The sequence below is a fragment of the Poecilia reticulata genome, linkage group LG18, assembly GCF_000633615.1.
Source record: "Poecilia reticulata strain Guanapo linkage group LG18, Guppy_female_1.0+MT, whole genome shotgun sequence".
NCBI classification, from domain to species: domain Eukaryota; kingdom Metazoa; phylum Chordata; class Actinopteri; order Cyprinodontiformes; family Poeciliidae; genus Poecilia; species Poecilia reticulata.
The window spans coordinates 16,187,376-16,214,911 of NC_024348.1; the positions used below are offsets into that span (position 1 = coordinate 16,187,376).

The window sequence follows — 27,536 nt, forward strand, 5'->3', positions numbered from 1 at the left end:
GACGAAAAAGAATGAACTAGAATTCTAGGGCACTATATTAAAAGGACTATTCATTTACCTCAGTTGGGGCCTGGTTAAAAAAAAAGAAATAAAAAAAATTTGTTAAATTACAAACCTCTATCATCTTCTTTTAAATAAATGAAAAAAAAAAACTTCACATTTCGGTTTCGTGAGGGGAAAAAAAAAACTGATGCAAAATATACAATTGTAAGCTAACTAAAGGATGAATCTGCTTTCAAAGGAGCGGGATGGAGAGAATGACGACCCTGCAAAATAAAAGCTCAGCTGGTCTGCAAACTGAATGGATGTGCAGCTGTCAGTGCCTCGTCTTCAGGACTTTTTGGCTTTCCAATGCAAACACTGCAAAACCACTTAAGAACGACACAGGGGGACATTCCATTAGTGTGCACCAACAGCATGGCAGAAACGCTCCTAAAAAACAAATAGGAGCCTGAAAGCACCTGTGTTCCCCTTGCACAAATACTTCAAAGACATTTGGAACAATAAAGCAAAACAAAGAGATGACGGACATGAAGAACGGTCCAACTCTACACAGATCTGAGTACAGCCAGTTTTATAGGTGAACTACGTGAAACTCAAAAGGAAATGGTTCTTTATCCCCAGTTTGGCCAGTGAAACCAGTTAGTTTAGCACCCCGATGAGCCGTTGCGCCAAGCTCACATTTCCCTGGGACGTTTCTCACATAAATCCTGCGCAGCTCTGCAGGAGATAAGACCAGGAGCACTTTTTCACAAAAATCCAACCCGGTTGCTTTAGGGGAAGTGATCTTGTATACGCAAAACCAGTCCTGAAAAGCAATATAAGCTGGATGAGTAAAGAAAGCTCTGTCAGTTCCTGTGTGAGAGGCTATGGAGGGTGAAATAAGAACTCCTGCACACACCCGCCCACTCAAACTTTTTGACTCTCAGAGCTAAAGGCCAAATTGGCGCACTCGTAACTTAGCAGAGGGCCTCCTCTGGCAGGGGTGGACAGGCCAGCTGTAAACACATTTGTGTCATTTCCTCTCGGATTACTGAGGCGGTCGAGTTCAGGGACTGCATTACTCAGGTTTTTCTCTTCGCTTTGTCTCGACGCAAAGGACTGCAGTCAACAACTTCACACATCAAACGTCAGGGTAAAGCCACTCCATCAGACCTTTACGTTGAGCATCTTTGCGACTGCACAGGTACAAACTCGCGTGGATAGATTTACAAGTTTTCTGGCACAACTCAAAGAGAAGTCTGCTCGTTGTTTGTTAAAAGTGGAACGCCTGATAAGTGAAAACAGGAAATCGTCTGCGAGATGTGTGCCCACGGCTAATGAACGGGTCTCTCTTTACACCAAGAATGTAAGCTCTGAGGCGGGATTCATGCTTCCCAGTTGCCTCAACTGAGAAGGTTTTGTGACATAAATTTTTACCTTCTTTACAGTCAGGCCTCTCCACGGAGAGTCAGAGCAGATTTCTCAGTGACTGGGCTCATTGACGGCAAAGATAAAACCTGTCGTTCAAAAGGTGATGCCAAATGCACAGCAGCTTTGCAGAAAAAAACTAAACAAAAACAAGAACTGCTGGTTTCCTGTTATCAATTTATGCACAGTTAATCCCAAAGCAATTCCGAATATCTAGAGAACGGGAAGCGTCGCCCCAATTCATCACATGGGTAGTAAAATTGGTCTCAAATCTATAAAACTGCATCTATAACCCTCATTTTGTAATCGGGAAAATAATCTCCCACTTAAATTTATTCATGCTTTTTTTAATGACTAATCAAAAATTAGCAAGAGTATACAATTAACACTTAATTGCGCATTTATCAACAAAAGCTTTTTTCCTTGGTCAACGATTAAATCACTGTTTCACAGTTCTGTGGAAACAATCATTAAAATTAAGTGTCCTTTTGAACAACAAAAACTCTCAATTTCCAACATCAATGGTCAATGGTTTGCAAAATAAAAGTCAAAATACATCAACTAGAGCTCCACAAGATATTGTACCATAACTGACATCAATATCACATCTGCAACTTTTGAAACTGGAATATACTTCAGGAATAACGTATAAATATTCATGGCCAGCTAAAAAGTAAAAAAAATGTATATTTTTAATGATTGAGATACTAAAGTTCACAAAAAGTGGTGGGGATATTGTGGAGGAAAAAAAAAGTTAGGAATATTAGGGTTGTTTTTTTTTTTAGATTATATTTTGGTTAATTTACCAAGTTACAAGAAAAGAAAGCAAAATGAGACGGTATTTTACAAACCGATGCCAAATGTTTTTTTGTTGTTTTTTTTAAGAGCTTTACGGAAAAAAAAGGCACAGGGTGAAGCCAAGGCTCAATTTTAAATTATGTCTACCCAATACTCAGCAATAATTTTCTAGTGTCTAGAAAATAAAAAAAACTATATAGTGAGATTATATCCACAGAAAATATGAAAAAAAAAGCTTTTCATATAGTGTGAGGCAGAAAAGCAACAACAGACTATTTTCAAGGTTTCGACGGCAGCCTTGACTTTTATGCAAAGTTCAAACATGCAGCGGTATCTAGGCCACGGTCAAGCACGGTTGAACTCTACACGTCCAGAAAGTTCACTGATTTTAGAGGCTACGTATCATCATTAATATGAAGTTTAGGTAAAATGTTTTATTATGCAAACGACAAAGTCAGTTGTATTTGAGCTGCTGGTTGTATTTTAAAAGCAAAAGTTGATGAAATAACGGTGCTTATTCCTGTGCTCCTTAATGAAATTATTTATGTTGTCTTTTCAGTCTTAAAGTTTTTACTAAGTCATGGACAACCAGTTAGACCTCAACCTGTTTCCATGGTAACTAGATGATTAAATCTACTTAGGTAAACACAAGTAAAAAGAACAAGATATCTGAGTTGCAATGAAGTTCAGGAGCTTAACACGAGTTGAAATTTTCAATTAAAGAAAACCGTTTCTTGTGGAATGAAGCACCAACAGCAAATATAAACTCCCAATACACAAAACAGTGTCCTACAATAAAGTCAGATTGCTTCTCAGAAATAAAAGTTTACAAAATGTAGTCAATGCAAAAACAAGCAGCACTTTGAGGTGACTTGTTAATGAATATTTAACACTGTTAAACACCAAAGGAAACCCCCATGGCAGTGACAGAGGAAGGTAGTCGCACTGAAAAAGTATAAAGTCTGCAAGGTGTCCAGCTCCACCCAGGTTCACACCAGAGGGAGCCTATTCCAGCTTATGTCCGGTTCCGGAGGAAGGGAAAAGTAGCTTCAGGCACCAGTCTAATTGGCAAGTGTCAGTGTTCCTGCAAAAAACATTAATTCACTGCTTCTGTGCAGGATTAAAAATCTACAAATGTGTGTACTCTGGTTAAAAACAACAACAAAATTGACTTAAAGGCAATTAGAAAAAAGTAATCCAAGAAATCCTGACTGGTTATATCAACTTATTTGCAATCAATGAAATACAACACAAAACCAAAAAAAAAAAAGTTCAGTTTATATATGGTATTTGTGTGTGCAGTGTGTATTTTAAGCCCACAGCCAATAAAACATCAGGAAAAATGAAAGTAAAAACAAGACTTAGTACTGCTCTAAATGAGTATAAGCATGCTGCTTACTCAGGTGTGTGCTGTCAAGAGCTAAATCTGAAAATAATCCTACCATAGACTGAGTCACATCCTGATGTAAAAACCCCACAAGGCTTAATTCATGACTTGTAAGCTCTTGTAAATGCCTCATAGATGGGGTGTCACATGAATTCAGTAGCATGAGTGGACAGACAGTACCTTGATGAAAGGTTTTTGCACTATCTGAACTTCTCCATATCTTGTGTTTTCAATAAATTTATTGAGATTTGATGAGACAGACACAAAGCAGTGCATATTTGTGTAGCGGACGTAAAACAATACATTGTTTTCAGGATTTTGTACCAAGAAAGCTGCTGTGCATCAATACTTTGAAGAACCAACTACTGCAATTACAGTAGTTGGTTCATATCTAGAGGCTGAAACGTTTGCCAACAACTTGTGTAAGAGAGCAGGAGTTCAGTCAAATTGGATTGGATGACATTCTCAATTGAATTTTTGATCTGGACTTTGACTTGGCCATTCCAAGACTGATGTGTACCAATCTAAACTTATCAAGCCCCGCTTGAATGTTTGGTGGTGTTGTCACATTGGAAGGTTAATCTATTAACTTCAAAAATATTTTTTAGGCTTTTAAAAGTTTAATACATTTTTCCTCATTAATTAACATTCCCTTGGCACCGTTGGCATTCTTCATAATAGACAAACTTGTGACATGCAGAGCTAATAGTTGTTCTGGGACTCTTCCCAGAATAATGTTATTTTACGACTTTAGCACTTTACTATCTACAGTGGTCCCTCGTTTTCTTGATGCTTTTTATTCACTAAAGGTTCTCTAATAAACCCTACGACCATGACAGAGCAGCTGCATTCATACCGAGATTAAATTACACACAGGTGGACCTTATTTACTAATTAGTTTGTACATGGAGAAGGCTGGATGTACTGGTTATATTTGAAAGTGTTAAGTGACAGAGGCCGACAAAGCGACAATTTTACCATTTTAATTGTAAAAAGTATATCGAACATATGTTTTAGAGCTCAACAACGACTACAACAGAAGTGTGTGAGTGTTTTACAGTGATTGAAACTCACAGTATGACTGTTCTGTTGGGGAAGGAGTCCGCAGGCAACACCTGATGGAGCTCCATGTTGCTGCAGACCACCTTCCTGTCGGATGCCGGGCTTTTCCCTCCGCTCTTCGGCCCTTCGTCGGAGGTTTTGCAGGCGAACGGCACCGCGGAGCCACGGAGGCCACTCAGCAGCAAAACCACCACCAACTGCAGCCAGTCCAGCCTCATTTCTTTTCTTTTTTTTCCCCCTTTTCCTTTTCTTTAACCCCACACACGACTAGTGGAAACCCGGCTGCTGCATTTGGTAACGAGGAGGAATGCTCTAGTACTAAACAGGGCGAAGGAGCAGCTCGGACGGGGCTAACAATACAGAAACCTCAGCCTGTGTGTTGTTGGGCTCCAACGAGCCTTCCTGCTCCATTTCCCGCAAGGTTTTTCCTCTTCGCTCGACGCTGCTCCAATCCGACAGAGGTGTGCTTCTTTGTTTGAAGGGAGGGGGGGCAGACTCATTTATAATTCCCATTCCATCCTGGTGTGGCGGTCATTTTATTTGGACTGTAAAAAGCCAGACGACCTGGTAAAAGGAACATTCTCGCAGGTTAGAACCCCTCTTTGTTACCCATACAGCCTGTGTCCAGGTCAGAGTGCTGTCTTTTCCAGGGGAAGCAGCTGAACACGCATTCCAGGTTATCCACTCAGGAAATGTATTTGTGGTTTAAAAAAAAAAAAAACAAAAAAAAAACTCATCAACTTCCAAGCGGTTTGATTAGTTTTCTAATCAAAATACTAAGTCAGCGTTTACTTTAAACAAGAAAATACTCCGACAGCAGACTTGGACAACTTCTTTACCTCCGGAATAGTTTTGAGGAAAAAACAAAACGCTAAAAACTGCTTTTAAAACAAAGACAAGTCGATATAATTGTTTGAAATGAGTCATCCACACAAAGTTCGGTCCTTATCTCTTCTTCGTCCTGTCTCGGTGTTCCACTGTGATCAATCACAGTCAGATTCCAAACTATATCCGGTCGGCATTTCAGAGTAAAAGCAGGAGTGGAACTAAATGGTCCTTCACAAATAAGCTTCCGGTGCAAAGATTCGTAACAAATTATGAACTTCAATTGAAAAAATAAGTTTCTCATGAAATTTGTAATACAAGACTGATGAAAAATGACACCATCCAGAATAGCCACAAAAAAATCTGTCTGTTCAAAGTTATATGGTCTGCACTTGTATAGCGCTTTACCAAGTTCTCAAAGCTCTTCACACTACATTCAGTCATTCACATGCTGATGTTTGTAGGCTACTGGATTGTAGCCACAGATGCCCTGGGGCAGTCTGACAAATGTCAGGCTTCATTGGGGCCACGGGGCCCTTTAGTAGAGCAGGGACCAAACTGGCAACCTACCGATTGTAGGATGAACTCCGACCACAGTTGCCCGTATGCCAAGCTCTTCAAGAGAAGAGAATTCTGAGGCAAAGGGGAAAGTAAATGTAAATTTCAGTGCATTTGAGACAATGGCAGGATATTGAAGAAAAATATGTACATTTCTGAGTTTGAAGAAAGTTTTTAGAAAGTAATTTTTCCATTTAGCAAATAAATAAATTGAATTAATAAAATAATTGTGTCAGACATTGTTTTAAAGCAAATATCTCCTTTCAGCTGTACTGTCGATATAACTTGCCTTCATTTTTTAAATACTTTTATTTGTGATATTTCTCAAGTAAAAACTGGAATTATGTTTAATATTCCAGAAATATATTATATATATATATATATATATATCCCCCCCCAAAATTGAACCAAAAAACAATAATTGAATATGATGCAGATGTGTTTGCTTGTGATAACACAATCCTTTGTAAGATTCCATTCAGCAAACTACTGGTTAAACGATTAACAATTTGTTAAAGCTAACTAGTTAAAGCCAGCTAACTGGTTGTTAATTTAAAAGGATTACTACTGAAAGAAAATCTGTTGGATTTGGAAATGACATAGGGGGATAAAAATAAATAACATTTTAATGCACCTTTGTAGCTAGTGGTTTGAAAAATGTAGTCTGCTTGCAGATTAGTAAAGTATTTGCCATTTGTCGCTCTTAATAAAGTGCTGGTTTTTTTTGTTTGTTTTTTTTTAGATCAGTTCTGCTTAAGGTCTTGTTTCTAGTAACCTTGGAGTAAGTTCCTCTTGGTAAGGATTGTAAAATCTAAACCGGCTCTCCAAAGAATTTGGTTAAGCCCAGTTAATTTATGATTTAATTAAACATGGACTGTTACATTTTGCATTTTGAGTCGGATTGTAAAAGACCGTCATTTAATAAATGAAATCATGCTTAAAAAAAAACAACTGTCCACATCTAAACTCCTCTTTAACCAGTTCATAAAATTCTGTAGATGTTTGAGGCCAACTTTCTGGACTTTCACTCAACTAGAAGGAATTTTTATGCTTTTCGTTTTGGTGCCTCGACTTGAACAACTGATTCTTTATCTGCCCCTGCTCCTCCCTTTTGTCTGAGTGCAAAAACAGGTTCTGTCTAGCCTGCTGTCGCCATGACAGATGAAGTCACATTTGGTCTTAAAATCCCAGACTCTGAATGCAAAGAATAGGGGAGGAGAAACATTAACTGATACGGTTTTGATAGTTCAGGCTTTTGTTGTTTTTGTTTTTTTTGTTATGCTCATGCTTAGTTGATCCTTAAATCCACAGAAATGTAAGTGGACAATACCGAACCAATACTTTCAACTGCAGGATGTGTGAGGATGAAGATTCAGCTCTGCTGTTTTTTTTAAAATTAGTATTTAATGACAGTTAATTTAATGGCATTTTATTAAATTGATAGTTGACTGCAATCTTATTAATTAAAAACTCGCTGCATTTTAGAGCTGTAAATATGACTTAAAAGTTAAATTCAAAACTTGTATGTGCCACCTATGACTAATCACACTACTCATAATTGCTTTATTTTTATTGCTGCTAATGTTATCAGTTCCTTATTGTTTCTTTATTTTTACAGCCATGTTTTAATTTTTTATCAATTGTTTTCTGTAAATAAAGTTATATGCAACTGTGACAAAATAAAAAATTTTTAGGATTTTTTTTTTTGATAAATTATAAATCTAATCGAGTTATCTTTATTGCGATCAGTACCATTTGCATTTCTCCATGTGACTTTTGACCCTTTTTATGATCCATATCATTCCGTTCACCTCAGCAAAAACAGTTAACCGTTTAATCTGATGGAAGTATCCTGGTTTCTGAACATGACTTTGTGGTTTGAAATTTTAAGTAATTTATTATTCCAGCTCATCCTTTGCCATTTATTGGTTCCCATGTCTCTTGGGGCATGTTTATGATAAAACTTGACAAAAGGTTACTTAGTAAGATTGCAACCTTTCCAGTTCAGAATGAGAGAAAGACAAGCCGACAACCACTAAATAATAAACTATACAGTGAACAAATGCAACGCTGCAGCAGATAAGCATTCCGAGAACCTTCGGATCTAATCGTTCACCCGAAAGAGTGAGCACAAATAGCCGGCTCGGCCACAGGCGACACAGAGCTCTTCCTGTGACAAAAACGACCGCATTGTCCGATTGAGACCAGCATGGTATTCTCCAACAGAGGATAGACGACACATTTCTACGTATATTACTGAAAGATATATTCGGTTTTAAACGATATAGCCCAGCGAGATAGAAAGAGTACGCAGCTAAGAAAACATGTTCCCGCGAGACTTTGCTTGGGGAGCGGCAACATCTGCGTACCAAATAGAAGGTAAACACAGCCACGAGACTTTAACTTTGTTCTAGCCGATTAGGTTTTGTGAGAAAGTATGTCTCATTTAAGTTCAGCTTACGCAAATACAGGAAGCTAAATGCATGTAGGTCTTTACGTAAGTCGGCTGATGTACATTCAACTTATTAAAAGGAGTATTAATGAATTTCATGGGATGTATACGAAAGACTGCAAAATCTGGTCTGTAACATTACAGTTGCAATAGAATCAGAGTCGAGGAAGTCTACTTTATTTATGATGCATTTTTTTAAAAAAACAGGTTGCACGACGTGGTTCGCAGCAATGATTGGAGACAGCTAGTTTTTAATATAAAATTATAGTTCACAAAATAAAACCACAAATTTGTCTTATAAGACAATAAGATAATTGTCTTATTTTGTATTTTAATAAAGTATAATATAATTGAATAAAATTCTAAGATTTAAAAAAGTAGTTTTGTGAATAAAATAAAAATGGATATTAAAAACATTAAACTGAGATGTCAAATTGCATCCAAGTAAATTCAAATAATTGCAATTGCAAGCTGCTTTATAGGACCAACAGATGCAATAATGTACAGAAATATAAAATGATATATGTTCAGTCATTAAAACTCAGTTCAGTTCCATTTTATTTCAGTTCAGTTCCAGATTTTATTTTGGCTATAATCACATTCAATTTACTATATAAAAAAACATACCTTTAGAAGTAGTTTCTTTTCATGTTAGCACCTTCAGTCCCTCCTTCTGTTTACATGTATGTTCTGGTTTAGGTGGATGGCAAACTGATGGGAAGGGACCAAGTATTTGGGACACATTTTGTCATAAAAAAGGTAGAGTTTTTGGAAATCAAAATGGAGATGTGGCCTGTAACAGCTATGAGCTGTGGGAGAAAGACCTGGAATGCATCCAACAGCTTGGCCTGACGCACTACCGCCTGTCTCTGTCTTGGGCACGCCTCCTGCCGGATGGGACGACGCGAAATGTCAACCAGAGAGGTAACACCGTACTCTTAAAAGACCAAAAGCAGAATAAAACCCAACTCTAAAGAGGATAATTTCAGTATATCTGTCTCTCCAACAGGCGTGCAGTACTATAACAGAGTGATTGATGATTTGCTGGCATGCAATGTATCCCCAATGGTCACTCTTTACCACTTTGACCTGCCCCAAGCAATTCAAGACCTTGGAGGCTGGAAATCACCTGGAATGGCAACTCTCTTCGACAACTACGCCAAGTTTTGTTTCCAGACGTTCGGGGATCGTGTCAAACTCTGGATCACCATCAATGAGCCACAAGTCTGTGCCAAACTAGGTCACGAAGTTGGTATCCATGCCCCCGGGCTGAAAGAAAAAGGCACTGCTGCTTACCTGGTGGGGCACAACATGCTGCGAGCTCACTCCATGGCCTGGCACAGCTACAACTCCACGTACAGGAAAACGCAGAATGGTGCAGTGTCTTTGGCCCTCAACAGCGACTGGCTTGAGCCTTTAGATCCAGGTCGTAGTGAGGACGTCACCTCTGCTGAACGTGACCTCATCTTAACTCTTGGGTGGTTTGCCTGGCCTGTGTTTGTTACCGGAGATTATCCAGAACTGATGAGATCTGCCATAGAAACTCAGTCCAAGATGATGGGATACAGTGATAGCTTAAGGCTCCCCAGGTTTTCAATCAATGACCCTCCCATTTTAGGAACTGCCGACTTCTTTGCACTGAACTACTACACGTCCAGGAAGGTCAAGTCAGGAGGATGCAGCGAGCAGATATTGAGTATGAAGAGGGACTTGGCTGCAGAAGAGGTTTTAGATCCATCCTGGCCCATTTGTGGGGTGTCATGGTTGGCTGTTGTCCCAAATGGCTTAAGGAAACTTCTTAAATACATAAAGGTAAAATAAAACTTCATCCCTTTCAATAATCACCTCCAGAACCACAATGATGCCTCATTAGTGCTGTCACATCGTGTGAAACGGTTACTTTGTTGGGAAAAAGTGTTTGCAAACGAGCAATTTCCTGCAGTTGTGCCTCGTCACAGGCCATTAGCTTGAACCTGGCGCTGTTAAAAGCAGCCAATCTGTCTCCTCTCTGAATGCCTGACAACCGTGATGCCTTGCTTGACAAAAACATTTACCCTGTGACTTTCCAGGATGTCTTCAACAACCCGACAATCTACATCACGGAGAACGGTTTCGCTCAGGTCGGCCCGCTGCAAATTGAGGATGTTGAACGATGCGAGTTTTACAAAAGCACCATCTTGGAAGTGGCTAAAGGTAGTATTGACAATTGCTCTGTAGTGAAGAAAACATTTTTCAAAACAGTGAAAAAAAAGTGAATCGGAGGAGTTTAGATAAGTTGTGGCTGTCCAACATGGAAATTAAGTTTGAGATTAAATCTTGCACAGACTTTTCAAGTATTCCCCAGAAAGTGCTTACACGCTGTAGTAACAGTATACTTGAACTCAGTTTAGTTTTAGTTTTTGTTGAAAGATCTTAGCATATTTCTTTAGCAACACCCAGAATTCACATGAATACATTTTGTCAATGTCTTGTGCTGATTTATTGAAATCAGGCCAGTATATTTATTTATTAATTTTTTTCATTTTTGATCCATAACTATAAGATGTTTAGGTCTGTGCAATAATAGGAAAAAGCTGTGGTACAGTCCAGTAGCAATATGCAACAGTGACATTGGAATTACATATTTTCAGAATATCGTGCAATTCTGTATATTATAAAACTTCCCAGCATGCTCTCTGCATATAATTATCTAATTATATATATTCCTGTTGTATATCCTAAAACTGCATGGTGATCGTCTTCTGACTTGTTTAAATCTATGAGTGAATGTTTAATCAAATAATATAAAAATTAAAAAGACCCATATTTTATGTCCCTCATGTTTTGGGTTTAGCTATAGAAGAGGATGAGGTCAACGTCTGTGGGTACTTTGCATGGTCACTGATGGACAACTTTGAATGGGCTGATGGATTCAGCGCTCGTTTCGGCCTGTTCCATGTCGACTTTTCCGATCCCGATCTGAGACGAAGCATCTACCAGTCTGGGAGGGAATATGCGAAGATCATCTCAAAATACAAATCTGTCTGACCCACGTGAGAAGGAGTTGGCAAAGTGGATGTTAATGATTTTTTTTTTAATGCTGACTATTACAGCGGAGTGACTAAGAAATACAAGAAGCATTTTGTAAGTGAAGAGTTTAAGGTACAGAAAGTAAAGATTCGTTGAGCTCATATGATTCCACCTTTCAACTCTTTGATTTTGGAGATCTATCCTGGTATTATTGGGAGTCTATGTATATATTTGAGATTTTATGTGTAGTTTTTAACATAAATTATATATATGTTAAAAATGATCACTTATGTTATATTGTAATGAACATAAATGTTAGTTTTTAAGAAAGTAAGAAAAAAACGAACACAGTGGATGAAAGAAATGATTAAAATCCTCAAATTAATAACTGTTACAGACTGTTATATTTGTTGCACCCTTCACAAAGCTGCAAGTACAGCAGGGTCTGCTATACTTGCAGGGTCACTGACATGACACAAGCGAATCTAATCTAAGATTAGTTAATTTTCTAAAACCTGGTAAATCCAACAATATAGAAGAATCAACATGCTTTTCCCCTGGAGATTTAAGAGCCTGCTGTATCTATTTGCCATAAAGATTGAGATGATGATGCATTTAAGGACATATTTAGTAAGAAAGAGAAAGAGCTTTTATAGAAATCAGGACGCAGATTGCATCTGTGAGGCTACACTGCCACCTTGTGGTTCAAACAGAAAGTACAGCTCAGAATTCAACCCCTCAACTCCTTGTGTCACACTTTCCAATATTGTGTGCGACATGATGTGGTGATTTATGACATGTTGGATAAACAATACACAAGTGAAGAGGCTCTCTAACCACAATACATCTTACATTTACCACAATTAATATTAAGGCTTCAATGTGAAGGAAAATGCCATTTATATTCTGAGTAGAGGGGGCGAGGGGCTGTGTTTGCATTAATAAGCATGGTGTGTATCGTGACATCCAGTTGGCTGTGCTCATCGTTTTCAACAGATGTGAATAATACCCTCGTGCCCCGTTTCCATCTACGTCAAGACAAGTGAGAATCTCTTTTGTCTTGTGATGAATAACAAGCTTATAGTGGAAACATGAATAATGCTGGTGCTGCTGTGTGCATCACGATTTCTTTGCAGGATGACTTGAGGACAAAGTTGAGCCACATGTAGTCTTTCAGCACTAATTAGGGCACCTGAAACCTGATCGTGTGAGGGAGTCGATCAACTGTAATAATTTTTTTTCTAAGGTTTGAAAAATGCCTAAAACTACTTCTTCACAATAGAGCGCTATCGTTCGATTTTTAAATTGCATGACAAATATAAAGACTAGATATTTTTCTGATGAAGGATCAGAAAGTATTAGTATCTTTCTAAATGTGCGTGAGTGACTCGAATGTATTGCATGTTTTACATTTATTGTCAGTATCTTAAAAAGGCATGTGAGGCTGACGACCTTCATATATTCAATAGGAGTAACAAACACAAATAAAACCGAAATAGTTTTGTTAACACCTGGCGTGACAGGTGACATACAAAATATTTTAGAGATCCCTTGTGTTTTCTGCTTCATTTCCCAACTTTCTGGTGATTTCACAACAGAACCAATTAAAGATTCCCTTTAACCGGCTCTGACTAATGATCTGATTTCTGTATAAAAGCTAAAAACTTCCACTTTTTCTTGTTTCTAAAATCTTTCACAAGCGTCATGTTGTTTAGTAAAACAAAGAATGGGAACAAAATACAGCAAATATTTCTTTAAAGCACAATTGGGAATGTGTGAACTGCACAAGCACAAAATTGAGCATTATGTGACCTAAAAGCTGAAATAACTGTAAGGAATAAAAAAGAAAAAAGCATCAGAATCAACATCATAAGTCAAGTAGCTTTGAATCAGGTTTCCCTCGATTCATTCTTCCAGCTCTTCTGAATTCCCAGCTACGAGTTGATTAGTAATTCCAGCAGCTGTCTCCCAGTATTGATGGATTCCATCTTCCATCACTGCGTAGAAGCACCTGCCATAGGTGGAAGAACCTCAACTGCTGCTGAATTGATTGAATGAAATATGAGCGAGAAGTTACCCTGCACTTAGCGAATGTCGAAAATTAGTCATTTGAAAAGGAGCTGGAGAATAATATGTGCCTATTGCTACTCTGAGAGCTTAAAACATTAATTAGCATTTAAATAATTCACACTTAGAGAGTCTTCTAACAGCCCAAATGTGAACGTTCGACTTCAATTCATTATGTTCCGGCGAAATTTACCCTGATTATGGGCCGTGATGAAGAAAGACGCAGAACGAGCCGTTTCCAAATGTGCTCTCCAATTAAATGTCAGATATATCACGTGTATAGATGTGCTGCCCTTGACAATAAATTGGCACGTTTAATTGTAACGTTCAATCACATTCGCCGGCGGAGATCTCTCTCTCTCTCCCCCCCTTGAAAAACACTGAGGGGAGCTCATTTGTATTTGACCAAACTTAACTCATTATGGTTTCGGCAGACACTATGAAATATTCAATAACTGGAGAATTCATCGAGTCAGGACCAATAGCATTAGGTTAATTTGTAATAATCAACTACCGTCGTTGGGAACGGCGCCGACTGATGTGTGGCTGCAGAACTTACAGGTGCAAAGTGTGCGAGTTTTAGAAAATAATTGCCCCTTTTTCTATTTACTGATTACTCTCTTATGTGGATCCCCCCCGGAGGAATGCTATAATTAGATTGTTGCTTCAATATCCAGATGATGAGATGTGTGCCACTCCCTTTCTCTGGAGCACAGATACAAATCTCTTCCCTCTTCTCCTTTGTCTTGGTCTCTCAGTCAGCTGGTGAGGGACCTGCGAGAGCCCCCAAACCACCACTCAGCCCATCCTTGTGTCTCTTTTTCCACCCCCCTCTTCTTCCGCCTCCTTTTCTCTTGCTGTTTTTCTTCCACTCTTCAACTCATCATCTTCCTCTCTCCTAATCGCATTGCTCATTTCCCATTGACAAGTGAGAATGAGACGGAGAGGAGTGGAAAGGAAAGGAAAAAAAAAAAAAAAGAGCACAAACTTTTTAAATCCCATTGACCTACTTTGCCAGACATTTCTCTGGGAATTCACATTAGCCAAAAGAAAAAGTCTGAAGAAGAAATGTTTCTCTTTTTTTTCTTCCCCCCACTGCTTCTTCTGTCTTCCTCAAAAACTCTCGTCTTTCTCTTTCAGCTGGAGGCCATTTTCCTCGCATCCTGAATTTGTGCCCCCACCACTAACAGCACATTATACAAGTGGATAAACGCCTTACAGTGGCGCAGCCGACGCTTCGGAGCGCTGTCGCCACTTCCTGCAGTGGTGTAAGAAGCATGACATTGGAGTTATAAGAAGATGCTGTGGGAGAGAGACCTTTTCATGATTGATGGATTTTGGTGGCAGAGACAAAACTGAGGGGCGGGGGGCTTAAAGCTACCAAGCCTCGAAGACTTAATGCCAGTCCCATACTGAGAGCCTTGTAGAAGCAGAGAGAATAAATGGAAAGGAAGACAATTTAAGTCCTTTGTTTTAAGTCCCCTCCCTCAGGGAGAGCAGATGACCCTGCTAATGACTGTCAAAACTCCCAACTCCCTTGAGTGTGATGGTGCTGCGCTGTGGGAGGGGGTTCACAGACCTGCCTGAAAAATTGAAAGCTCCTGGAATATTCAGCTCTCCCTGGGTGCTCTGCTGGGGGTGCACATGCAGAGATTGGTATTCTGGGTGGGAAATGTGCATGGTGGGTAAACCCAGCAGTGGTAGCGATGGAGAGCCCCCCCCCCCCCTTTCTGAGCTGTGTGTGTGTGTGTGTGTGTGTTGTGGTGACCATTCATCCTAATGCTGTGTTTCATGGGAAAACCTCAGGAGCGTATATGCGTGCAAAAGCAGGGAAGCGACGAGACACTTCATAAAACCTTTAGACCTGTTGGACTGGATAGTTAACAGATTTGGACGCAAGCAGAAAGTCTCATGGCGTGGATATATGCCATGCTCCCAAACCGCGAACACAGAAAATCGACAAAAATGTTCATAAAATAAAAAAAATACCCAATCTGCATTTTTAAAGCCATTAAATTGTCACTATGTCGTTAAAACGGCCACTATGTTGTGACATTATGTAAGACAGATAAGCAGCTCACTTGTGTTTCCTGTAGGATGCATTTCTGGGTAATTTGAGGTGGTGAGACATTTGGCAATATGTTTTGGATCATTAGCCACTCACTTATTTAAAATATTCTGGTCCTTCAAAAGGTTAGTTAAGCCATTCTCTCCAAAGTCGGCAACTTTGCTAGAAAAAGGGGCCCATAGCATCACAGATCTTTGACTTCACTTAAAATTTGGCCCTTTTTCCAAATACTTATTTGTTTCATGCTAGATCCACATGGAGTGTTTGTTGCTGAAAAATCTGACTCATAGTAAAACCTTATCAATGCACAATTACCAGTTCTAGAGTTTAGACAGGAAAAACTCTACCCCAACGCATGCCTCCCGATCAACCAGTTTCTTTCCTATTTTGAAGAGTGGCTAAAAGTAATGATCTTCTGTGTCACATGATTTTAATTCTACTTCAGAAACAGGAAGTACTGGAGATGGCTCTAAACTTAAAGAATCATTAGAGAAATACCTCAGTATGAAATCATTCTCCTGCAAAAAAAACAATGCATTTACCTAAAGGCCTTTCACATTACGAGGAGAGCTCATAATTGTGGCGAATGCAGCCTGTTCTTGAAACAAGCTTATTTTTAAGGTCCCCCCTCAAACAACAAGTGGTTCCTTTAAAAAAAAAATGTTTCAAGTTAAGGCCATTTGAAGAGGATGAGCTTAGAGCAGCAGCATGGGAGAGGGAACAACAGAGTGTGTGGACTAATTAACTCAAAGTGTTGTAAGACATGCTCCTTCCTCACCCGTGTTGTCACTCAGGGTGTGAGTGGCACTAATGAGAGAATTATCTAGACTCAGAAGCTGGTAACGCATTCAAATGAACGCTGGCTGACCTGACCTGTAAGATTGGCTTTTTAATCTTACCACTTAATACCAATCAGACCTGATTTCTCATGTGCCCACACTGGGAGAACCCCTTGCTCCAAGCGTCACTATCCACTTGCTTCCCCGCCCCACTGTTGATCTTAGGTGGTGTTAATTGTCTCGGATTACTTCAGGGCTTCTGTTGATACTGTGCAGAGAATCTCAGGTGTGCAGGACGGGGCTTCTGAAGTCTGCGAATGCTTCTATGTGTGGTTCAAAGTCCCTTATCGTGAAAACTCAGCTGAGGATTAAGAAGGTTAATAAGGTCAACGGGTGTGCAACAAACGTCCGCGACGTACAATGGTGTTTTGGAATTGTTAAATTAGCATAATCATCATCCGCTGGTGTTCAAACACAAGACCGACCTGCTGTGCTCAGTCAGAGCCATACAAACAGTCCGAAGGGGGGCGGTTGGAGGGAAATTTGATAATTACCTGCTGGTATCACTGATTTAAGCATTCATACTCGACCAAATAAGCCTGCGTTTCTAATTGGATCAAGGTATTTTCAGTTTTGTTGTGATGATGTTTCTCAGCCAGACAGCACTGCACTAGTGGGAGACATTAGCAGTAAAGCCTTTTCGAGTCTAAGGGCTGCACCTATTTTCTTGTGTTTTGCCAAGTGCTTGAGGTAACAAATAGCAGATCAGCTCCAGTTCAAGGGAACTTATGAAATAATTTGTGCATTTTGGTGCCTTTTGGGAAGACTTTCATTGTTGTAAATCCTCTGGTGTGCTTAGAATGCTTAACTCTATCCTGAGAGCAACATTTGCTGTATAAACTCACAAATGAAGCGTCAGAGGGTCAGTACCTCCAGGTCTGCAGTCGTCCACCACGTGTTTAGACTTGGCTTTTTCAAACAGTTCAAAGCTATTCCGGATTTGCTTGGATGAGGCACATTGCAAACATACTACTAGGTTATTTTCTAATTAGAAGGTGCGTTTGTGATACATTTTACCTATTCAAGTATGAATTAATTATTCATACTTATTTTGTAGCTGTGCCGACAATAGGAAGTAATACCTAGTAGACGAACGCAAAGCATTGCATAGTCAAGAAGTCCAAATCAAACAATACATGGTTTTCAACATTTGTGACAGTACGAAACCTGCAAATTGTTGCATGTATTTGTATTCATCTTTAAATTTTTGCCACACATTCTCTATTGGATGCGGGTCTGGAATTTGACACATGTGAATGTGATTTGATCTAAACCATTCCATCGCAGCTCTGGTTGCATTGTTTGGGGTTTTTGTCTTGCTTGAAGGTAAACATCCGCAACAGTTTTATGTATATTTGCTGCCTCTAGTAGGTTTTCTTCCAGGATTGCCCCGTATTCAACTCCATCAATATTCCCATCAACTCTTGACTTCATCCTGATCCCTGCTGGGGAAACGCAGCCCACGTCAGATTGGGGATGGTGTGTTTAGGGTGATGTACCATGGTAGTTTTCTTCCACTCGCAGGGTTTTAAACGTTTGCCCAAAACATACACACTAGTTTCATCTACCGAGAGAACTTTCCTCCTTTCTAATTGTTGGCCGCGTCCTCCTCATGACCTTTGACAAACTTTAATCGAATAGTTTTGGGGGAGCCATTTCCATTTGTGGATGATGAATTGAACAGTACTTTATGAAATATCATAAGCACAGCATATTGCTTTGTGCCAATTGCTTGCACTGGATTGTGTTTAGATATCTGAGGACAAAAGCATGCCACATTTTTTTTAGAATCTTATGTGTAAATGATTTTGAAAACCATAAAGTCATTTTATTTTCATTCTGCTTTGCGGCGGTCTGTTGCACATAAACCCAACACAATATGCTCCGGTTCGTGGTTGTAAGGCAACAAAGAATGAAAAAGCTCAAGAGGTGCACATATTATAGTTCTTGTGTGTGTCTTCAATGTCAAAACATTACAGGTGTACAGTTTTGCTGCTTGTGTAGAGGCAGGTATACAGCATTCAGATACATGTTACCAGGGCAGGTGAGCTGCATGAAGCATCTTTACGTCAGTTGTTTACAGCTACCTGCACAGCAAACAACGAACAGCTGCCAGAACGTTGCGTCATCTGTGTGTGTTTTGGAGTTGCAGCTTCTCTCTAAGCACAAAGCCCATTGTCATGCAGGCGTTCAGGTAACGGATCCAGTCGTCACTCAAATGCCTGATGGCTGCTCCTATCTGGCCCGACGGTGACTGATGACCGGAGTGGGGAACGCAGGGGCGTGTGCGCTAAAAGCAGACGAGTGTGTTACACCAAAGAGGAGGAGAGGGAAGAAAGATACCACCCCGACTGTGGGCTTGGTTAGCCGTGTTCACTGACCATGGCTGTGAGTGACACTGGAGTCACTGAGCATCACAAGGACAGCAGTCTTGACCTGATGGATCAGTTGTTACATGAACAGCATGACAATAACACCAGAATAGAAATAACGCATGTCGTATTTCTATGAGATACGACATGCGTTTGGAAAGTTTTCCACCAAGAGATAGAAGAACCGAAGTAAAGCATATCCCTGGTGTTCACCAGTCACCTGCAAATAGCTAAAATCTGTGAACACTTGGGAAACCCTCTAAAAGTCCTTGTAACAGTCTAATTTAATAGTTCAAACATCAAATAAACCTTAATAGGTATTGGTATGCAGAGTAGGAACCATCTTGGCACTATCACCAAAGCCAACATTTAGTTTTCCCTATCTTGGCTGTTGAGATACAGCCAATCAGCACCTGGGGGGAGAAATGGCGTTCTCGGATTGGCTTCTTTATCGATATCATGTCAAGGAATAGTGTCCCGGATATTTCAGCTTCACAAGCTCCATTTTATTTGAATATTTTAGAAATGGCTTTCCGAAAACAATCTGCAAACCTGCATTTTCTGTAAATAATTTGGAGTCATGCTCCAAAGGAAAATATACAAATACCGAACTGCAAATAGGCCGTATAAAAGTACTGCTAAGTGTATTAACAATTCACCACTGCTATATAAAATCAATACTTGGACGATCGATCATAAGTCTGTCCTGTACTGGGTTGTCTTATGAAAAAGCTCACCAAAAGAAATTAGATTCTTTTTAAGAAAGCACCCAACTGGAACAATGGTGAGAAGTGTATATTTAATTATGGGAGGGGTCCAAATTTTTAATTTTGAAATGCCTCTGTAAAGCTGTGATGTGTGTTCTGTGTTTTTAAGAATCCGGCAAAATAGATTGTATATGTAATATTTGAACTGTGGTTAGGGTTAGGGTTTTTTTTGAGTCTAGTGTTCTGTAAAATCAATGCCAGACCGTCGAAGCCGTTGTGCCCTCCACATACGAACTGAATAGAAGGGGAGGAGACTGGGACCAGTAGTGTGCACAAAATGGATGCCATGCAAATGGAACCAAAGGACATAAGAATCAATTTAGCTTATTGAAACAAATGAGAACAGCTCAGCCCTGCCATGACTCCTGTTCCCTTTTTTTTCTCCCCCTCGCCTTCTCTCCCTCTCTCCTCCTCCCATCTCTATTTTTTGGCCTCCCCAATGTTATTGTAATTAACCTACTCTCCCCAAACCCCCTGACCCTCCCTCTCCTCTCATAGCCGCTCTCTTTTGCAACCCTGTCCCTGCCTAGGTTCCCTTTTACTCTAATGAAAAAGTCTGCGAGGTTCCCAGGTAAAAATGTTCGTGCTGAAATAGTGATTCATGGGCCTGGGTGACATGCTAAAAGGCATGGGATATCAGCCCATGACACATTTAGGGAAGGGTATTCCACAAACGACTGCCAAAACCCCCATGGTCCATACACACACCCCATGAAGCCGTAATGACTTACTGTCAATTCCCCCTGAAAGTACGCTCCTCTGTTTATAAACTCCTCTCGCCCTTCTTTCATAGAATCCCAATAACCAAAATGGACTTCTGTCTCAATGACCTTAGAGATAAGTGATTACAGCAATGCCCATTTCCTATAGTGATGTGTGACATCCTATTGAGAATGCCGCTCTTTTCTTTAAGCGAAGGCCACATGGATGCCGGGGATCCTAGTCCCCGGTGTGGAATGGGCATTATGCAGGGGTCCGGGGGGATGGATCAATAGCTATAGAGAGCGACGGGGTCACGATGGAATCAATGTGCTGGACAAACGACCTCCAGCTGCCTCCCGCACCTTCCGAGCCACTTGACACCCGAGGCGATCTTTACCGGAACGTCCTCTGCTGAAATGCCACGGAGCCATGGGCGACTGAGCAGTCACTCATGCAGAGCTCTCGAATCAAGCGGCGTATGCAAACTCGGTCTGCTTGTCATCCAAAGTGAAAGGCCTTGGCTTACTGTTGCTACATAAACAAAACTCATGCACCTGAGAATGTCAATTACCCATCCCCTGCACCTCTGAAGGGGCCTTTGCTCGATGGCCAAATTGGGATTAATATGCGGTGGGTGGGGGCCAGCGCAGAGGTGACTCTCTGTCATTACAGCTCAGAGAGCGAAAGCCAAACGTGGCACACAGAATAAGAACAGTGGGCCGGCTTGATCGTTCCCCTATTGCCCCGCACGCCGCTTTGCATAAGCAGCAAAAGGCGCTGATGAAAACAAGTGGCGGTTTTAGGTCGGGAGCAGACATCCAGAAAATGAGCTTACTCCCCCGTCCACCTTTCTCTTCTTACCCTTGCGCTGGGCCGCATAATTCAGAAGAGCTATCTTGTGGAAATGTCATCGTGTGGTGGTGATGGAGCAAGCAGTGTGACAGAATACCGTAGCGTCTCCGGGGACGGGACCCTCGCCGTGCTCGGCACGCCCGACTTGGCCTGACCTTGCAGGTGCTGATGTATGCAACCACATTGGTTTCAACAAATGGACAAACGGTCATGTCGTCTTTCTGTGAAGGTTTTTAGCTTACCACCGGTGCATCTTTTTTTTTTCCCCTCTCTCTTTTGGGTTCATGGAAAGGTGCTGCATATTTCAACGTGAGGCTTTATACAGTGGCTTAAAAAAGCATTCAAACTTTTCGGTATATTTATTTACATATCCAAATAGAGAGGTACTTTGTGCAGGTCTGACTTTGTATAATACGGATGAATCTAGCTGTTCTGTCCTGTCTGCATGTGTGATAGTGAACACTGAGTGAACAAGCATCGTCACGAAGACCAAGAAAAACATGAATTAGGAATAATGCTGTGGAGACGCTTAAAGAAGGTTCCAGTTATCAAACCTACTTTACAATCTAATTTTGAAGGAGATAAACATCATCCCATCTGGCTCAAATCTTAATCCAATTGAGAATCTTTAACAAGACATAAAATTTGTTGTTCACAGATTCTCTCCATGCAATCCAATTGAGAATGGTTAAAAATCGCTGTCTCGAGATGTCTAAAGTTGGTATCAATCAATGCCGCATGATAAATGTCAAAATTTTACATTTTGATGTATATTTTTCTTTTACTTTACAATTATGCATCCTATTATGTTGGTCTATAACCTCATATCTCAATCACTACATTTAACTTTGTGGTTGTCATGTAAGGAAATATGAAAAAGTTCAAGGAGCATGAATATTTTTGAACGCCACTCTGTGCTTAAGGATATAGACGTCTTCCCGTTCTTTTTTCGAATAGGTCAGTTCCCCGCTGTGCTTTCTCCTTTACGCATTCACTCCCCATTCTGCATTCATCTCGCCTGCTGACATCTGACAACGCGGTGCTGTATTATCGTCCACCAACCCCCAGCTCTAAACCGTCCTCAGCGTTCGAGGGCCGGGCCCGACTCCTCCGCCCCTTTCTCTGTCTCCTTTAGAAAACTGATTATAAATGGTCAATTTGAAAATAGACTGGAAAGTCCCCAAGGCTGCTTGCCTTGTCAAATTGAAAAGGGACAAGGACAAGTCAGTCGACTTTCTCTCCGTCCGTACCTGTGATATTTTTTGAGGCAGCGGGACGAGAGGGAACACATAACAAATTCCTCCCATGCTGCGCGAGCGAGGCGACGGGGAAAAGATGATGAGGGAGGGAGGGTGGGGCTGCAGCAAGCGAAGGATCTTTAACATCTAGCCCTCAGCATTTATATCACAAGTTTCCACAAAGGGTCTATGGATCACTCCAGTGGGCTGGTGTTGGCAGTATCAGGAAAAGCCATAGGCTGTCAGGGAGTATGTGCTTTTCATATTTCACTGTAGACAGCTTTCCTGTCTGCCAGCCTCACTCACAGCAGCCTTTGAGGATAATATCTCCAAATCTCTCCTTGCCATGCTGAGAGGCTATTTTTAAGTAGATATTTATTTCGTTCATTCAATTTTTCTTTTTTTTTCTTCCTCCTCGTCCCTTCCGTCCTACAGGTATTTCTTTGTGCTTCCAACTAGTGGGAAAATCGAAACGCAGCAGAAAAGCTCGGCTTGGAAGGAATTTCCATCAGTGTTTTACAATTCTTTCTTCCATTTCAAGGAATTTGAATCATTCCCTCTCATCTTTCCAGGGATTTCTGCACATTCATTTAACAAAGGAAAGGCAAGGAGGAAAACTTAAGAATTTGAGAGTGAGAGGAAAGAATCAAGGAAGCATGTGGTAGAGGAAGGAAGGAATAAATGGAGGATGGAAACCAGGAAGGAAAAAAATAAGGATTGAGGGAAGGAATAAAGGAAGGAAGAGGTGTTGAAGGAAGAAGCAAGTAAGGAAGAAAGAAAGGTAGGAAGAAAAATATGAAGGATGAATAGTAAAACAAGAGCAAGGAAGGAAACAATGAAGAAAGGAGCAAATTGAGGAGCTAAGGAGTGAAAATTAAGGATCGTCTAAAAGGGAAGATGAGCAGATAGGAGGAAAGAAAGAAAGAAGCAGAAGATGAAGGGCAGGAGCGAAGGATGGAAGAAAAGACAGAAAAAGAAGTGAGCAAGGAAGGGCGGAAAGAGAGAACGAAGGAAGAAGGGAAGAAATGAATGTTTAAAAAATGGTAAAGGAGGATCAAAAGATGGAAAGGAAGAGGAAAAGGAAGGAAAGACATTTAGAAGGAAAGGAGCAACAAAGGACGGAGGATGGAAAATAAGAAAGAACGACAGTTGGATTATTGGAGGGAAGGGAAGGCAAGAGGAAAAATGAAGGATAGAAAGATACATATATATAAATATATATAATGAACCCTGCTTTCTCGTCTGTTTCAAACTTGCTAAAATTATTCCTCAACATTGGCTTCGCACTTTGAAATCATTGGGTTTTACAAATCGTTCCATTATACTCAGCTCTCAATTTCATCTGCAGAGTGCATAAACACCCACTTTAATGAGTCTTACAGGGACTTTTTATGGCAACAGTAAAGTCCCATTCTGATTAATCACACTGGGGAGGTGGAAAGCACTCTTTGATAAAACCAAAAGATGTCCACAGCAGCATGATTCATCGCAGCAGACCTCGCAATCAGATGAAACGTGGGGCTTTCTTTTCCCCTCTTTCTCGCCATCGTGTATCCCCTCTCTCCTCAGAATACATTAGAGGAGTGTGAGCGACGGAATCATCAGATAGCGGGATGCGAATTGAAGTGGTCATGAACCCAGTGTCAAATTCAAATAGCTGAATGGCGACAGATAAAAAAAACAAAAACAAACAAGGAACGTGCGGAGCTTGCAGAAGAAGGCAATTAGGATGCAGGGACTACTGCTGAGAATTTTCTTACTAATAGCGTCAGCTGATATAAAGTTAAAATCCAGTGCGACTCAAATAGGAAATGCAACATTTCCTGCATGTTGACTGCATGATAGCTCCCGAGTTCAAATCCTACATATGTATGCTGAGAGTGTGCTTTAACTAGGGATAAGTAAAGTTTTTTTGGACGCAAATGCAAGAAAACCTTGCGTTTACGTCCTGCACTGAAGGTAAGTGAATCAGCCAGCGATAACATGTGCAATCCCAGAGCAGTGTAGATGCAAAGGGACTATCACTGCAGCTGATTGCAGCTGGATGGGACTGCTGCATGAGGACTGGGCTGCCTCTTAGTATTTTGGGATGGGGGAGAAGCCCACAGCAGCACACACTCATTGATAGAGTAAGAACAAAATGTGCTTTTGAGTTAGTCTTCAATAACGCATGAAAAAAGATGCTAAATTTGTTGCTGCTGTTGCGTCGGAGAGGGGAGGGTGTGAGCAGTGCGTTCACAAGCGTTATTGACAGCGCTAAGACCCTCCTCCTGGCTCTGATTGCTGGTTTCTGACCTGAAGCGATGCATTTCTGCAGATGGCAGTAGAACCACAGGGAGGAGACAGAGAAGCTTGATTTTTTTTCCCCACAGCTTATCCGTCTTCCTTCATAACATAGTGACAGCTTAAACAAATATGTACAAAAAACATAATTTTTTATAAACGCTAGCTCCTGCAGCTTTGAAGATGTGCCAGTTTGCCTTTCAGTGCCTATTTCTTCACCGTTTACCATTGCAGACAAGTTAAAAACAAGGTTCTACGACCTCATGCTTTTGTATACCTTTCCCATACATTCCGTGGCGATTGTCTCCTGCAAAGTAAGCACATTTGAAGTTGTTTGTGGACGTTCTTTATCTTATTTTGTCCTTTTAACCGTGGCTAATAGCAGGTTTTCCTATCTCCCTCTGTTCGAGGGCTAAGCCGGGTCTTAGAGCTGGCCCTCCGTTTTGCAGGAAGACAGAAAGTGCTGGAGTAAGCAGGGGAAGGATTCCTCAGCTCCTACTTCAGGTAGTTCCCTCCCTCGCTTTAGCTGAGATATCTATCCCAGGCCCTTATTATCAGCAAACAAGCACTTTTTGATGATGATAAGTAATAGCTGCATCCCTATGTGTAGGACTCACTTCTCCGGGGAATAGGGAGAGCGCGCCGGTCATTTTTCTTGCCTGTTCTGTCGTCCGGCGATTCCGGGGATAATAGAGGCTGTTCGAAGCGAGGCAATTCCGTGTTTCTGCAGCACAATTCGAAACAGGAGATAGATTAAGACTCTTGGTTATTCATTCTTTTTTTGTGTAGTTACTTGATTTAATATTTCACTGGCTGACCTTTACAAACAAAAATATAGCAGGTGAGCAATTAAATATAATTAAACACCATTATGATTCAAAATAAGGCAATGACAAACCACTGTTTTACGGCAAGAGCGGAACAAAAACAAACCAGAACAAAGCACGACTCAAAGGTTAGCGCATTCTAGGAGCGTCACAGTATAGTGGCAGCACAGCTGCGTGATAGCACCTGCAAAGGAAGGGGGACGATAAGCTGCGGACAAACCTGAAGATATCCCGAGACCGAATGGACGGACACAAATAAACAGCATCTCCACAACGGCCGATATCCCAGACGCGCTGGAGACAGCGGCCTGTCAGAACGCACAGAGCAATTTGAATGCACAGCAGGAGAGGCGTCCTTCTTTTCAATTCCACGGGCATCTTGTTTATTTCGCACTGTAGCTGCGTCTCGCTGCCTGCCACACAAACATAATTCAGTTAATTTATGAAGGAGTTTTATATCAGTCTTGCTGAGGAGAGGAATAAGGGAAAAGATTGCAGACATATGGAGAACGAAATTAGGAAAGGAAAGGGAAAAATCAAAGACTAAATGATGAAAGAGAATGTAACAATAAAAAAAAGAGACACAAGACGACGAGGACTCAAATATGCAGCAATTCCTACAAGTTAAAGGATTACCGTTTCGTCTTCTTAGCATGTGAATCTCATTGACCGAATGTTCCCTTCTCTGTTTGCCTACAATCGGTGCTGCTGTTCTTGGTGAGGACTGCCACTCAGTTCAAGTAGTCTTATCTTTCTCATTTGAGCTCAGAAAAACATAAGGCTTTTCACTATATAAGGTATCAATACGACTGATTAAGGTACTTTTAAAGCCAAAGTAAAGATACACACACTGATGGTAAAATGTAAGATTTTTAAAACCTACATGTATGCCAAAATAAATTATTTCCAAACCTTTTATTTAAAAAAAAAAAATGGTTGGATTCAATTTCAAGATTCAGTTTTATTCAAGACTGCCAGCATGCCAGATCTTAAATTGGTCATATTTGTCCCCACTGCCTAATGTCTGTTTTACATTTTGAATTAAAGTTGGTCAGAAATGTTCTTTCAAATCAATGTGATCCGATGATGATGCCACATCTACAAATACTTCAAATACTTCACATTTTGGGTGTGAAGCTTGTTTTAGGTTTATAAGCTTCTCTTGTTCCCCAAAATAATGACAGCCATAGTGTTCAAATATTTGAATTTCAGCTTCATCAACCCTCTGGACTCTGGACATTTCTGTAAATATTAAAGCTGTGCCACGGAGTGCATTTGCAAACTGAATTTTGACTTGTCATGTTGCTTTTAGAGTAACATATTCTTCCTCTCAGAGAGGCTTTTCAGGACAGGACTGGTTCTGACACTCTCTTACCAATCTCACTCAACATGATCATGTTTGCTGTTGGTCTATGGACACATTTTTCACCTAAACATGTCCATACCTGGACATTGTCGTCCTTTTTATATCTGCACTTATTTGCATGCATATGTAAACTTCACATTTTTAAACATCTGCAAATTGTTCCCGACGATGAACCAAACTTATGGAAATCTGCAATTCTCCATGTGAAATCTTGAGAACATTATTGGTTTTTCATTCTCCCCATCAATCCACACCAGCAGGTAGGGTTAAGTAGGTAACACATTTTGAGTTGCATTGAAATACATCTCAACTGTTGCATCAAATAACTTCGACATATTGAATTCGCCAATCAGAAGTTTACAAAGCCATGACATCATCTGCTATTTCCAAATTGACGGTCATCAATTTGGAAATAGCAAATTGATTTCCAAATGATCATTGGAAATTGATCATTTCCAATGTTGGAAATGATCAATGTTTTGATCATTTCCAACATTGACTAAAGTGCAATTATCTTTAATAATCCTATCTGACGAAAACACAGGACAAGTTTAGTCAGATTTTTACACCTTTATAACTGGTTTTGTCTGCATTCTCCACGTTTAACACTTCATACGGAAATCTCAAGAGTTGTAAAAGGACTTTTTTATATAT

At 40.4% G+C, this 27,536-nt stretch overlaps 2 protein-coding genes and 1 long non-coding RNA gene across 3 annotated transcripts in view; 1 reads left to right on the top strand and 2 right to left on the bottom strand.

The window, feature by feature from the left end:
• The window catches only part of adgra3 (adhesion G protein-coupled receptor A3), a 30,364-nt gene extending 24,679 nt beyond the window's left edge, over positions 1 to 5,685 (bottom strand). Inside the window, exon 1 of the mRNA XM_008435808.2 lies at positions 4,670 to 5,685. Within this exon, the coding sequence (XP_008434030.1) occupies positions 4,670 to 4,875 (206 nt within the window). The 5' untranslated portion in view covers positions 4,876 to 5,685. The remainder of the gene's footprint in view (positions 1 to 4,669) is intronic.
• Positions 5,686 to 8,164: 2,479 nt separating this feature from the next.
• Positions 8,165 to 11,840, top strand: gba3 (glucosidase, beta, acid 3). Its single transcript, XM_008435807.2, has 5 exons — positions 8,165 to 8,419; positions 9,192 to 9,416; positions 9,502 to 10,304; positions 10,562 to 10,685; positions 11,326 to 11,840. The coding sequence occupies exons 1-5, from the start codon at positions 8,365 to 8,367 to the stop codon at positions 11,517 to 11,519; spliced, it is 1,401 nt and encodes a 466-aa protein (XP_008434029.1). The 5' UTR covers positions 8,165 to 8,364; the 3' UTR covers positions 11,520 to 11,840.
• A 6,488-nt stretch (positions 11,841 to 18,328) lies between these two features.
• Positions 18,329 to 27,536, bottom strand: part of LOC103480688 (uncharacterized) — a 90,517-nt gene continuing 81,309 nt past the window's right edge. Inside the window, exons 2-5 of the long non-coding RNA XR_536145.2 lie at positions 25,737 to 25,929; positions 25,307 to 25,413; positions 18,857 to 18,911; positions 18,329 to 18,765 (exon numbers count right to left, since the gene is read on the bottom strand). This is a non-coding gene — a long non-coding RNA (uncharacterized LOC103480688). The remainder of the gene's footprint in view (positions 18,766 to 18,856; positions 18,912 to 25,306; positions 25,414 to 25,736; positions 25,930 to 27,536) is intronic.